Source organism: Pteropus alecto, unplaced genomic scaffold (assembly GCF_000325575.1).
Source record: "Pteropus alecto unplaced genomic scaffold, ASM32557v1 scaffold206, whole genome shotgun sequence".
NCBI lineage: Eukaryota > Metazoa > Chordata > Mammalia > Chiroptera > Pteropodidae > Pteropus > Pteropus alecto.
This window is the reverse complement of record NW_006438906.1, coordinates 5,102,111-5,116,015: the sequence shown is the minus strand read 5'-3', so window position 1 is coordinate 5,116,015 and position 13,905 is coordinate 5,102,111. Positions and strand designations below refer to the sequence as shown.

The following is a 13,905-nucleotide window of genomic DNA, read 5'->3' as shown; positions in this document are numbered from 1 at the left end:
ACTATTCCAAGCGATATACAATTGTTTATATTGCCAAGCAATAAAACTTTTTTCATTTAATATTCATAAAGGAGGAGTTCTTATCCTCATTTGATAGATGAGGATTCTGACACTCAAAGAGGGAAAGTAACTTGCTCACGGTTCCTCTGCTGGTAAGTGGAGGAACAAGGTGCAAATCCAGGTCTGCCTTGTTCCAAAGGGCTTCTCGGTGCCTGCATCGCCGACCCTTACTAACAGGATATGGGCCAGGAGCCATCTGCCTGCTCTCCTGGATGCCATGGCAGAGCACTTCGATACCAGTTCTTATAAAAAGCCTCTCTCACATTCTAAACATTGCATCTCATCAATGACAAGGCAACCCATTCTAGGTGACTAATACTGAGACCTGATGAGACAGCCCTGAGGTCTCAGATTTAATCTAAGTTAGAGACCCCCTAACTAAAGCCTGCAGGCTAAATCCTGACCACCACCGGGTTTTGTACAGTCATCAAGCTAAAAATAGGTGGGTTTTTTTTCCATTTTTCAGTGGTTTGAAACAAATGAAGAATAATATTTCATAGCCCATGAAAATTATAGGACATTCAAATTTCAATGTCAACAAAGTTTTATTGGCACACAGCCACACCCATTTGTATGCATACCGTCTGCCGATGCTGTCATGCTGCAATGGCAAAACTGAGTAGCGGCGAGACTGTAATCCCTGCAAACCTAAACCGTTTGCTAAATAGCCTCGTACAGAAATAGTTTACTGAACCCTGATCTAGGAACTGAACAGAGGCATAGAGAACAAGTGAAGCTGTCTCTTAGATTCCATAAAATAAAAATAAAAACAGTACATACCTCCAAGATTTAGTGTAAGGAGTAAGCAGGTAACAGATATACGGCCATTAGACTAGAGCCTGGCATAGTATATTCTCTCTTCAGAGTAGCATTTGTTCCCTTGCACTAGTCCTATATGTGGCTGACATGAGAAAAGTGACACTGAGAGAAATGTCAAGAAGCACATCAAGATATTTACATCAAATTGAAGGCCCCTCTTCAAAATAAAAGTGCCCAAATTGGAATTGTTTGCTTTGCGTTTGACTGCAGATCTCCAATGGTGAGGCATTTAAAACTTAATCTAAAAAGTCATACACAGAGAGAGGCTAATCGCAAATGCTCAGAGAAGGAAAAGGGTTCAAAACCAATGATGAAAAGGTAGAGCCCCAACAGCACTAGGAACTCCCGCATCCCACTCACTCACTGAAGGAGAAACTGTTTTTATGATCAGTTTTCAGGAAGACACTAAGATCAATCAAATAGAAATGCTTTTTTTTTTTTTTTCCCCATTCCCTTGAGTCTCCCACTGGACACTTGTTTCTGGCAAAAACTGTTGGGTAATGGAAAATAATGATTTTCTAGCCTTTAAATCTTGTATCAGGAACTGTTCTGCTACGGTTAATAGTGTCTCTAATGAGACATTCTGATGTTAAAAAAAAAAACAACAATAGTGATTAGTCGGATTCTTTTTTAAGAGCTAGCAATTCTCTAAAGATATGCTTTTGTAACAAATTAGGTGAAGTCAAGTAATTATGTATTTAGCTATGTATCTCCTTTCTGCCCATCTCGAATACATTTTGTTGAAGAGTAGCACTCTCTTATTCATCTGCCTCTAGCATACCATTACATTTAGAACAAAAAGGTACAACATCCCAAGAATGAATACAAATTATTAGTGGACATTAATTGTAGAATGAGGTGTGGATCTCACCAGCAATGACCTGGACTGCTTGGAGCACAGATGGCCAGGAAAGGGGTGAGTCTGGCTCCCCATGATCCTTCTGCGTCTATGAGCTCCAGAATTAAACTCATGGGTGGAAGACCAATATAATGGTCTTCTCCTGCAAAGTCACATTCTCAACTTGAGGGTAGTTCTTGCTGCAATTTGGTTGCAACTTTAGTTAGATTCTGCTCACCACTGGCTGCAAACGTGTGAGTGCTCTCTCAACTTGCCCTTCGGCAGGGCTTAGGATCTTAGCAGCCAGGAGACTCTGGAGGGCCCTCTAAGCTTTCCCACCTGTTGACTTTTTGAGCTGCAGGGCATCTCCTTTGCTCTTCAGCCCCACCTCTGGCTCTCTGCACTTCAGAAGATCTCTTTCTTTTCTGCAGTCCCTTCCCCGCCTTTGGCAAGAGCTGCCCAGCCCTGGCCGAAGGTCTGGAGTGCCTCAGAGCAATTTCACTTAGCTCTCCCGCCCTGTCCAACTTTGGCATCCTGCCCTTCTTCACTCAGTCAAGGCTTGAGGCCAAATGGTGGTGGGAAAGTGCAACTCACTCTGTAGCTGGAGTATTTGAGGTCCCAATCAGTCAAGTCAGCCCACTCATGGCCACTAAAAAGCTTGTTAAAGATTTGGCTAGCTCCCCTTGTACCCCACCTATGGAATATTCCTCCTCCTCCCACCACATCTCCAAAAGTGAGCAATTGCAGGTCACCACTTTTCTAGGAAGGCCAGTCTGGATTTTAGTACGTTTAGGTTTCTTTATATCCTCAGCTCTCAGATAGGTTTCAGAAATATAATTTTGTAATTTATACAGCTTGTTAACATTATCTCAGCGTTGGGGGGAAATCAATGTCTCATGCTTTTCTACATCCTAATGGAAGTAAGAGTCCCCAGTCTGTCATTTCTAATTCTTTACTTAGAGAGGAACATTATCTCTTGCAAACTCCTTGGGGACCATTAGGGACCATCTCTATGCAGAGTATTAGAGCACCACGAATCTGGATAACTGCCAAGCTATGAGGCAGGTGGTGATGCCCTGGGGCCAGGCAAGGACAAAACTCATAGGAAAGCAGCAACTTAGAAAGATATCAGAGCACTGTACAAGGAAACTCGGGTTTCAGCTCAAGTTCTATTACTTCATAATCATGTAGCCTTGGAAAGTTAATCTCTCAGAACTCTCCTCCCTTATTGGTAAAAAAAAGGTGGTTGCAAACTCAATACCAGTGGAGGCAGAGGTGAATTGGTTGAGCAGGGACAATGGTGATTCGAGAAGCAAACAATTCTTTTGAAGGGCACTGCTGCTTAGCTCTAGCTGAGTGCCACCATGTAGAGGTCAGGGCCTAGTTTTGCCAAATCTTCCAATTGTAAGTAAAACTGTAACTTAAGGCAAGTGGTTCCATTTTTGAAAACTATTGTCTGGCTCAAAGAACATACATCTGGGTCAGAGTGTAGTTCAAGTACTATCATTTTATAATCCCTGCTTCAAACTCCACAAGTCCCTTAAGTTTAATATTTGGGTGTTAAGAAGTTTGTTTTTGTCTAGTTACCTCTTGATATTCAAAGGCTCTGGATGGTAGTTGTAGCTATGTTTGACTAATAAAATTAGGAAACAGATTAATTGTTACTTCACACTATTTTTTAGATAAAACCTTTCAAATTATGAGGTCATGGGGGAGTACAGATGATGAAGGGAATCCCAGCTTGGTGGTGAAGCAGTTGAAGATCATTGGGCCAGAGCGTCCAAAACATCTGCAATTCCTAACATACAGTTACCCTTCAATACATATTTGTTGCACGAAAGGAGAAATGGATAAATGGATATATAGATGAATCATGGATGAGAGTATGGATGAATGGACAGATGAACAGATGCATGGGTGTAAGGATGAATCTTGGATGGGTATGTAGAGGGATGGGTGGATAGATGGACAGAAAGATGCATGGATGTCTCGATGAATCATGGATGGGTGTGCAGATGGATGAGTAGATAAATACACTGTTTTAGTCTCATCAAAAGTTCAAAAAGTCTATGCATAATTTAGAATCACATTTAAGGGATGATTAAAGATGTATTTAGAAATGGCTGATTCCAGCTTTTGATACTTCCCCCTCTCTCTTTCTTCATAACCATGTTGTACTTTCAGTGACATCACTTTCTCCCTTCAAGCCACTTTAGCCAAATTTCATGTGTATAAAAAATAAGGGTACACATCATTTGCCCCTGGCCCGACCCTCCCTAGAAATGTCCCTGACTCTAGGCCACATAATGCAAGGATTTAGTTTTTACAGGAGGAGCGTTTGATGCCAAATTATTCTCTTCTCCTTCTTAATAAGGGCATTCTACCAAGTAATGACAGGATGGAAATGGGTTGTATAACCTCCCAGGGAGAGAGATTCTAGAGTTTTGGAATGAGAGACTTATAGGGAGAGGAAAGGATATGGGAAGGGAGACTAGAGATGACAGAGGGATAGCACAGTTTAAGAAAAATTAGAGCTATAAACTAATCTGACATTTTCCCTCTTCCTTTTACACAACGAATGCTCTTCTCAAAACTGCACAAAAACATTTCCTAAAGAGGCCCTTGTGAGCTATCCATCAGAAGCATAGGTAGAGGGTATTTATCATAGCAGGGCACTTGCTTCTGGAAAGCTAGACATTTTTGAAACTATAAATCCTTGCCCGGAAGCCACAGCATATGATTTACAGAGAATGCGAGTTTTGAGAAATAAAAAGAGATAATGACTGTTTAAAGTACACTCGGTGTCATTATTGCTTCTAGCAGAAAACTCACTGTATTAGATCATTATAGTGGTGGCTAATTGGATGATTTTTCTTCTCTTTAAGAGCAAGAAATATACAGCAGTCCCCTCTTATCTGCGGCAGATTCATTCCAAAACCCCCAATGGATGCCTGAAACCCTGCACAGTACCAAACCCCATACATGCTGTTTTTCCTATCCATACATACATACCTATGATAAGTTTAATTTATAAATTATGCACTGTAAGAGATTAACAGTAACTAATAATAAAATAGAATAATTATAACATACTGTAATAAAAATTATGTGAATCTGGTTTCTCAAAATATCTTGTTGTACTGTACTCACCCTTCTTCTTGAGATGATGTAAGATGATACACTGGATAAAGGGATGATTCGCATCCCAGGGGATGGAGCAGGATGGTGCAAGATTTCATCATGCTACTTGGAAAAGCTCGCAACTTAGAAATTATGAATTTTTATTTCTGGTATTTCTGGAATTTATTTCTGGACCACAGTTGACCGCAGGTAACTGCGGAAAGCAAAACCACAGATAAGGGGGGGACTACTGTACTTCATCGAAACCACTTTACCGCCAATTGAGCTTTTCAAATATTTAAAAGATGATGATCTGTGACCGAAGCTAATTCAAATATCTTTGCCTCTAATAAGAAATTGAGGAACTGGTGATGAGAGGACTAGGTAAGCAGAAACTCTTGGAAAACCTTCAGGAAAACCTATCAGGGTTTCTGATGGTGAAATCAATATTATTTTTGATCTTCAACTCCTCTGAACACCTTCAGGACTAATGAAATGGGTACTCCATCTTAACCCAAATGGCCATGATCAAAGCTGTGGAAACCAGAAACCAAGAAGTGTCAAAAATAACAGAACTGTCATGTCCCCAGGGATTGTGGCAATGGCTTCCTCCAGCCACCAGAGGGCTCTAGAAGGAAGAATGACCTATTTCTAAAGCAGTCCTAGTGCTAGGACCTCATCTCTGCATACCAAACTCGAATGAAATCTGTAAGTTACGTGAGATTCTTTGTTACGCATAGTTTTAAAAACAAATATGGCTCTTGTTGTTTTAAAATTATTTATAGAGGTAGAATAATGAAGCAGAAACTGATTCTAGACCTGTTCCACCACATCTTTAGGGCAGAAGTCAGCAAGCTAGAACTCATGGGTAAAATCTGGCTCACCATCTGTTCTGTCAACAAAGTTTCATTGAATAATGCCTCACTCATTTATGTGTTGTCTGTGTCTTCTTTTGCTCTACAAAAACAGAACTGAGTAGCTGGAATAGAGATCATACAGCCCAGAAAGCTCCTCCCGCCCCCGCCACACACACACACACAAAAACAAAAAACAAATTAAAAAAAAAAAAATACTTGTTAACTACTCCTGATCTAGAAGCATTCACCCTCAGCGGGTTTTAGCACTGACATCTATCCAATAATGTGAATCATACATCTCCACGTCCTCTAATTCACAGGATATTAAGAGGCCCAAATATGCCTCTATAAAATCTTTCTAAACTATTAGCTAGACACCTTTTAGAATGGCCAAAATGCAGAACACTAAAAACACCAAATGATGACAAAGATGTGAAGCTATGGGAACTCTCATTCATTGCTAGTAAGAATGCAAAATGGAACATCCACTTTAGAAGACAGTTCAGTAGTTTCTCACAAGATGAAATCCAGCAATTGCTCTCTTTGGTATTCACCAAAAAGAGTTGAAAATTTATGTCCACACAAAAGCTTGCACATGGATGTTGACAGCAGCTTCATTCATCATTGCCAAAACTTGGAAGCAACCAAGATGTCCTTCGAGAGATGAATGGATAAATCAACTGTGGTACGTCCAAACAATAGATTATTCAGCCATAAAATGAGCTATAAATGAAGAGACATGGAGGAAACTTAAAGGCATATCACTAAGTGAAAGAAGCCAATTTGAAAAGATTACACATCGTGTGGACCCAACTATGTGACATTCTGGAAAAGACAAAACTATGGAGACAATAAAAAGATAAGTGGTTGCCAGGGGTTCAGGGGAAGGGAGAGATGAATACAGAAGATTTTTAGGGCAGTGGAAGCATTCTATATTATGCTATATTGGTGGGTGCATGTCATTATCTAAAACCATAGAATGTACACCACCAAGAGTGAACCCTGAAGTAAACTATGGACTGTGGGTGGTGATAATGATGCGTCAATGTAGGTTCATCAATTGTAACAAATGTATCACTCTGGTAAGGGGCATTGACAATGGGGGAGGCTACACAGAGGGTACAAGAGAAATCTCTGTGCTTTCCACTCAATTTTGCTATGAATCTAAAACTGCTCTAAAAAATAAAGTCTATTAAAAAAAAAAATCCTATAAGTGAATAATATTGTGAAGTTTTTAAGTGCTATTTCCAGCTATTTCCAGTATGCACCTTCTGGAAACCTCATAGAATTGTAGGTCCTTATTCTTGGGCAGGACCATGTGGCTAGTTATGGCAACGGTGATTAAGCAGAAGTGACATGTATCACTTCCAAGCTGAAGGAAGACCTTCCAGATCTTTCTTTTCCCTTTGGCTCAACAACTGGGAAATTCAAGCTTAGGACTGCCCTGAGTTCCAGCAATTGCTCTCTTTGGTATTCACCAAAAAGACTGCCCTGAACGACAATGATGAGCAGAGTCCTCCAGCTGACCTAAGGTGGACACATAGCAAAATAAGAAATGAGCCTTCCTTGTTCTAAGCCACTGAGCTTTGAGGGTTGTTTTCTCAGCAAAATCTAACTTTTCTTGACAGATATAGCGATAATCAATTAACGATGTTATTGTATTTGCAAAACTGTCACTTCTTCCTACCCTATCCTCCTGTTCAAAGAAAGATGTGGCACATTTAAGAAAGCAAAGTTGACCGAGCCATGAATTTCGATCTTCACTCACAAATAAAAGAAGTCTAAGCACTTAGTTTATGAGAACTCTTACTAAAATCTTGATCTTCCAATTACGTCCAATTCCCACGCAAGATCGACATTTTCATGACCTGTGTGCAAAGGGCTCACTGAGCTTCTATTTTTAAGCACCTCAAAGTTCCACTCTCCTCCTCCCCTCCTCTCTTACTCTCCCCTCTCTCCTTTCCCCTAAAGAATTCTCGTATTCATGCCTGTCTATCAAACCATCTTAGTTCTACCTTCAAGCAGTATGTAGCCTCCCAAGGAGGGGTGGAGGTTCTTCTTCCTCCCTGATTTTCTCCCAAGAATTTAAGCTTCTATCCCTTCCTCAGAAAGCACAGAAGAATGATTCTAATCAAGTAAAGAGGCTGGAGAAGGTTGTAAAATCCCACAGGTAAAATGTTTATCCCACTGTAAACCATCATCATTATTTCTACTCAAGTGCCTCTATGACCATCTCTTTTGTTTTCTTTCTCAGCTGGTTCAGAAACCAGATAGGAAGCAGGAGGCTATTTGGGGGCCCCTGACACCCCAACAAAGACCAACTGGAATCCTCTCAGGAAGTTTCCATAACAACAGATCACTGATCATACATCATCCCTTTGCTGTCATGGGTGCTGTGACAACCTTGGAGAATAAGATGGCAACACCTTGATGCAGCCTCATAACAATCTCTTCCATTTACAACTCTTTCCTGACACTGTCAGGTCAGCAGGGTGATCCAACCAAAGGTCCAGTTCCCACACAAGGAGATCGACACTTTCACAGCCCGTGTGAGATGTGCTCGCTGAGCCTCCAGAGTAACCTCAGTCTCTGCAGCAGGTTTCCAACCAGTTCTAGAAAGCCCCTCCCCTCCACATGATCAGCTCATTCTGTTCTTCTCAATGCCCATCCAAACCTAAAATTTCTCTCTGCTGCATCAATGTAAGAGGAAATGCACAACCACTTGAGGAGAATGAACGAAAATACATACAAAAGTAGTCTCTGCATCTCTCCTCGCAATGACACATGATTTCTAGCTGTTTTATCTTTCAGACATACAAGTTTGACTTCTTTACAGGGCCTTTCTGGGTGTTACAAATGCGTACTGGCACAGAACGGCAGCTTTGATCTAACCACGGCATTTACTTCCACAGCTGATTGGTGATCCCCTCTATTCCTTAGGTGTGTGATAACCATTTACAAGGTTATCGACAAATTCAGGTACTGGCACAAGAGCCACTCTACAGCTTCCTGGTTATAAAAAACAATCTGGAATCTTCTTTGATTCATTCATTTAGTCATGAAGGCATGGGTCACTGCCTTGTTGCAATGTCTCTTGAGACTTCTTTCAATGTTCTCTCCTATTCTTTTTCAGGTTTGCGGCATCTCTTGTCTGGACAGCAGAACTAACTAACTGGTCCTCTTGCCTGCAGTCTCCACCTTCTGACGCCACTGCCATGGTGATAGCTGTGGAACATCAGTGAGACTTGCGGCTGCTCGGCATAGTTAGAGCAGGGATGTTAAGTTTCAGATAAGAGCAAGGTTCAAGTCCTGACTCCCCTACTAACAAAGCAAGTCCTTTAGCCACTCCTGGTTATGCTTTCTTCCTCAGTCTGGAAACAACAGTAGCACCTACCTTGTAGAATTTGGGAGGGCTGACAGGGTGATGCATGTAACACAGTGTTTTGGCATCCGGTAAGTGCTCAGTAAATGTTTACTATTACCATATGTTCCAAGCATTTGATGCCCTGCAAAATCTGGTCACAGATTTCAATTCCCATTTCCTACTATGCACAGTGGATATGACTTCTTTGTCCAAAAGGTCTCCTCCTGTGCTTCCCAGACACTGCTGGTCCTCATATCCCTCAACTGGATATTGGAACTTTAACCTCTAGCATGCTGTCCCCAAAATGTAAAAAGAGTAGTCAAAGCGTCGTACTTTCAGCAAAACTTTCCATCAGGAGACAATACTCTAAAATTACCCATAGAGAGAGTATGTTGCTTTCTGCAATTAATATAATTTTTTGACATCTAACCATTTTTATCTCGAAGAGCAAAGGTCATGTTTTCCAAGCTGTAATATGCTGCCACCTTCAATCCCCACATGTGTACTCTTCTCAGACTCACCAGGAGGGGGAGTGCCTGCATAAAGTAGGGAGCTCCGGCACTCCCTCACAAGGGGACAGGAATTTGTTCCAGAAGTCATAATCCAGTAACACTAATTTCTTTATAATTACCAGAGGCGCAGAAGACAGAAGCATCTCAGCTCTTGCAGTTCTTCATCAACATTTGTCACAGCACAGCTCATGCTTGCTATTATCAAAACAAATTTTTTCTGTGATTTGCACAGATCTAAATTCTAGTTACAGACCAGAAGACCTAAGTTACCTGAATTTCAAATTGCTGGTGATTCCTATGCATGCTTCATTTCATTCCTGGTTGCCTATGCAGAGTGGAAGGATCACACAATGCTTAAGAGCAAAGACTCTGGAGCCAGGCTGCCTAGATCCAAATCCTGCATCTACCACTTGCTAGCTGGGTGCTCTTGAGCAGGATGCTTAATCTCTCTGTGCCTCAGCTCCTTCATCTGTAAAATGGGAATAACCATGGCATCTATCTCCTAGGTTGTCGTGAAGATTAAATAAGTCAATATGCACGAGTAATTAGAACAGTGTCTGGGACACCGAAAGCTACATGCAATTTTGCTACTCCTAACACTACTACTCTATAGTCAGCAATCGTTCCGGAGCATCACAGACAAGGAAAGGAGGAGCAGGCACTGAATCTGTCACTCTGAAAACAGCTCAGCAAAAGAAACCTTGTCGAAGAAATCTATTCTACTTGGAGGCGAAGCTTCCAGTGACAGCCTAGGCAATGCAAACTTCAAAACAGGAAGAATTACTTACCCTAGACTTCCCTTTCAGAAACTCAAAAGATGGTTAAAATCCACAAGAAAATATATGGCTCTAATAACTACTGCTGATGGTTCATAAACAGCCACCCAGGAGATCCCACACTTGAGATTGTTATTAACAGAGGACTTTGACAGTGCCCAGAAATACTGCTCTGCCATGTGAAACAGTGTGCCCATACAGTACAAATATCCTGACTTCAAAACATGGTTTCCACATCCCCCGCAGTAAGAATAGGCTGGCACCTCCCCCATTCTTACAAATGTCTACCCCTGTTACCTGAGTTCATTTTTATGGATTTCTGCTATTTTTCTTTCCAGCTTCTGTGATTGCTTGGGGAAAATCTCAAACTCACTGATGTAATTCTCAGGATGCTCATCAGGATCGTAATCACCGAGCTCAGCTGTAAGCAGTAAAGAAAGAGAAAGAGAGAGAGAGATTAAAAACAAGAAGAACAGGGTGAACGTGAAATAGTTCTGCCACCCAAAAGAAGAACTGGGAATAAGCTCACCCAATAGAATGTATTTATATCCATGGGAGACCACAGCCTGAGTGTCTAGAAACTTATATTCTAGTTCAGATCTAGCTGTGTGAGCTTGGGCACTTGCCGGTCTCTCTGGGTCTTATTTTCATCACCTATACAATAAAGCGATTTAAATCATTGTTCCTTAATGGGTCATACTATCGGCACTGTTTGCTTCTTAATAGGGCTCTACTGGGGCTAAACAATTCCTTATTGTTTCAAACCTTCCAAGGCATGGTAGGATATTTAGCACACTACCCTTCAGGTACTAAGAGCTAGTGGCATATTCAGTCATTGTGATGACCAAAAATGTGCCCCTCCCCCAATTATTTCCAAATGCTCCTCAGAATAGGAGCGGGGACACCACCCCAAGTTAGAAACCACTGGAGTTCCCTCAAGGTACTTTCACAGTTAATTTTCTCTGAGTCTAGGAGTTCCCTGGCTGGAGCTGCCTGCTCTGAGATTTGTGTAGGTTTGGCTCATTCAATGAAAAAAATCACAACATGAAGGCACCTAAGAGGATTGCACTTAAAAATAAATGGATTGCTCTTCAAATTAAATTGTGTATCAAAGTATAGATGAGCATATCAGATTAAGGTTGTTGCTGGATGCTAATACAGGGCACCTCCAAAGGGTCTTTAAGTATAAAAAGAAATGCCTGCACATCTCTGAGCACCCAGAGGGTCTAGGAGAGGATGGACCTATGATGTGCATGGACCAAAGTCTAGAGCAGAAAGATGATACTCTGACAGTGAGAATACAGTCTAGCGACTCTATGAGCTTTATAAGGACAAGGAGCCAGAAGGGGCAAGTATCTAAGGCAGAAATGGCCCAGGAGAGTAGATCGGAGATGGTAGTAAAATGGTATTAAAAGAATTTGATCCCCAACATGACTTTGAAATAGATAAAAAAAATCCATATGCCTTGAGCACATCTGTAAAATCACAACCAACTCTGTAATTTGTATCTACTGTCCCTTCATTGTTGAATCATCTAATGACTATAAAAGGACAAAACTGGGAGGAAAGCAAAGCTCTTTAAAGCTTCTTAATAGAATTCAAATTAGAGTTCTTAAAACAACCTAAAAGGTATTCCACCTGAGGAAGAACTTTTAAATATCAACCATCGGCGGGGAGAGGATTCACTAAACTGATCATATCAAAATTTAAATATTTCTGTTTATTAAAGGACATCACAGTCAAAATAATAGACAAGTCGAAAGGATATATTTGCAAAATCTAAAACTGACAAGGACTAATATCTAGAATAAAGAATAAATCCCTATAAATCAATAAGAAAATGAGCAGGAAGACCAATAAGAAAATGGTCAAAGGATATGTACAGCCAGTTCACAGAAAGGGAAACCCAAAGGGCTAGAATATGAAGAGACGCTCAAGCTCATCAGTCATCAGAGCTCTGCAAACCAAAACAACTAGACATCACTTTACACCGATAAGACTGGCAAAAAGTTTAGAAAGTTAGATGATTCTATTTGTTGGCAGAGACATGAGGAAAGGGAAATACTTGTACATTTCTGGAGGACTCTCGATGCATGTAGTTCTTCTAGAGAACAAGCTGGGCATATACTCTAGAAAAACTCTGGGTACAAAAAGGGATATGGAGACGACCTGGGTGTTCACTGTCCCTGGGGGCAATAAGTAAAATATGAGCGATGTGCCTTCTGGATACTCGGTAGCAGTTACAAGCAACAAAATAAATATATACCCGGCACCATGAATCGACCCCCGAAACAGTGTTTTAGCATAAAAAGGAAGGAATAAAACGAGTTCTATGCCCCTGTTTAATTTATGAAACTTAAAAGTATATACACGCAAAATTAATCATTTCATAAGGATGTGTGCAAAGTCAAAGATCTAGGTGAACCCAGCTGTTGCCTTTAGGGATGAAAATGGAGAATGAAAAAGGGAAAATCAATCTATCAATCCATAGATGAGCTCAAAGGGACCAATGGTGAGAATGGGCCATAAAATGATGATTAACTCAACTAAATTTCAAAAGAAATACACATAACACACCCACCCATACACACAAACACATACATATGCCCCTGTAAGCTGGCTCTGGGCCTAAAATTTAGGAGATGCTATAACCGATGCCTCTATTTTCCATAGGGAATGAACCACTGGTGCGGAACTGGGTCATCTTCAGTGCAAATGTCAGTTTGCATAGTGGTTGGTGGGGGGAGGGCATTGTTTTGGGGGCCACTTGTCTTTATAGGAAAACTAGTGAGGTCAGTGGACTTGTACTGACCTCACTAGTTTTCCTGTAAAGACAAGTAGCCTGGAACACGCCAGAAAACTGAGAAGAAATGCCACGGAGCCCAGACAGGGCCACTGAGGAGGTAGATGCCAGCACCTCCCCCAGCACAGGTCCCTTTTTCTTGTCCCTTAAAGTTTGTCTTTAACTCTGACCGCACCTGAAGCAAAGATAGTTTATAAATGATTACGGATCTCTAACTCTTCAAATTTTGTTCTCCATACCAAGAGGAGTTGGGCAAGCTACTTGTGGTTACGTATGATGTTGAGAGTCAAGTTGTGACGAATGACACAGCACGTTGGATGGCCTGTGAGTTGAAACAGGTCTTAGCACATTTCTAAGAGAATTTAACTGTCAGAAAACCCGATGTGCTGGAGGAAAAGGAGGAGCACGGTCGGGTGACGGTAAGTAGAAAGGGGGAGCCTGCCCCGCCTCCCCCGTCCCCGTTCAGAGATTCCAAACGAACTGGAGATACAGGACGTTACAGCTCCAGGGCCACCTCCTTCAGGAGCCTTCTCTGCCTGTCCTTGCTGGGCCAGGGGTCCTCCTGAGGTCATAGGAGGGAGGTGTGCGTCTCTCTATTTAGCCATTAACACTTCATCGCAACTGCCTATTTACTTGTCTCTCCCTCCCCCCCACCCCTACACATACACACTTCCCATCCTCTGGGAATTTGTATTGCAGTGTCTGCCACCTAGCAGCTGTTCAATAAATGTTTGGGGAACACATGAACAAATAAAT

General features: G+C 41.4%; 1 protein-coding gene across 3 annotated transcripts in view; it reads right to left on the bottom strand.

The window, feature by feature from the left end:
• FRMD3 (FERM domain containing 3) overlaps positions 1-13,905 on the bottom strand; it is a 268,015-nt gene that overhangs the window by 75,677 nt on the left and 178,433 nt on the right. For all 3 annotated transcript variants that reach the window (XM_025049729.1, XM_025049730.1, XM_006916100.3), the window contains one exon: positions 10,644-10,767. In XM_025049729.1, the coding sequence (XP_024905497.1) occupies positions 10,644-10,767 (124 nt within the window). The remainder of the gene's footprint in view (positions 1-10,643; positions 10,768-13,905) is intronic.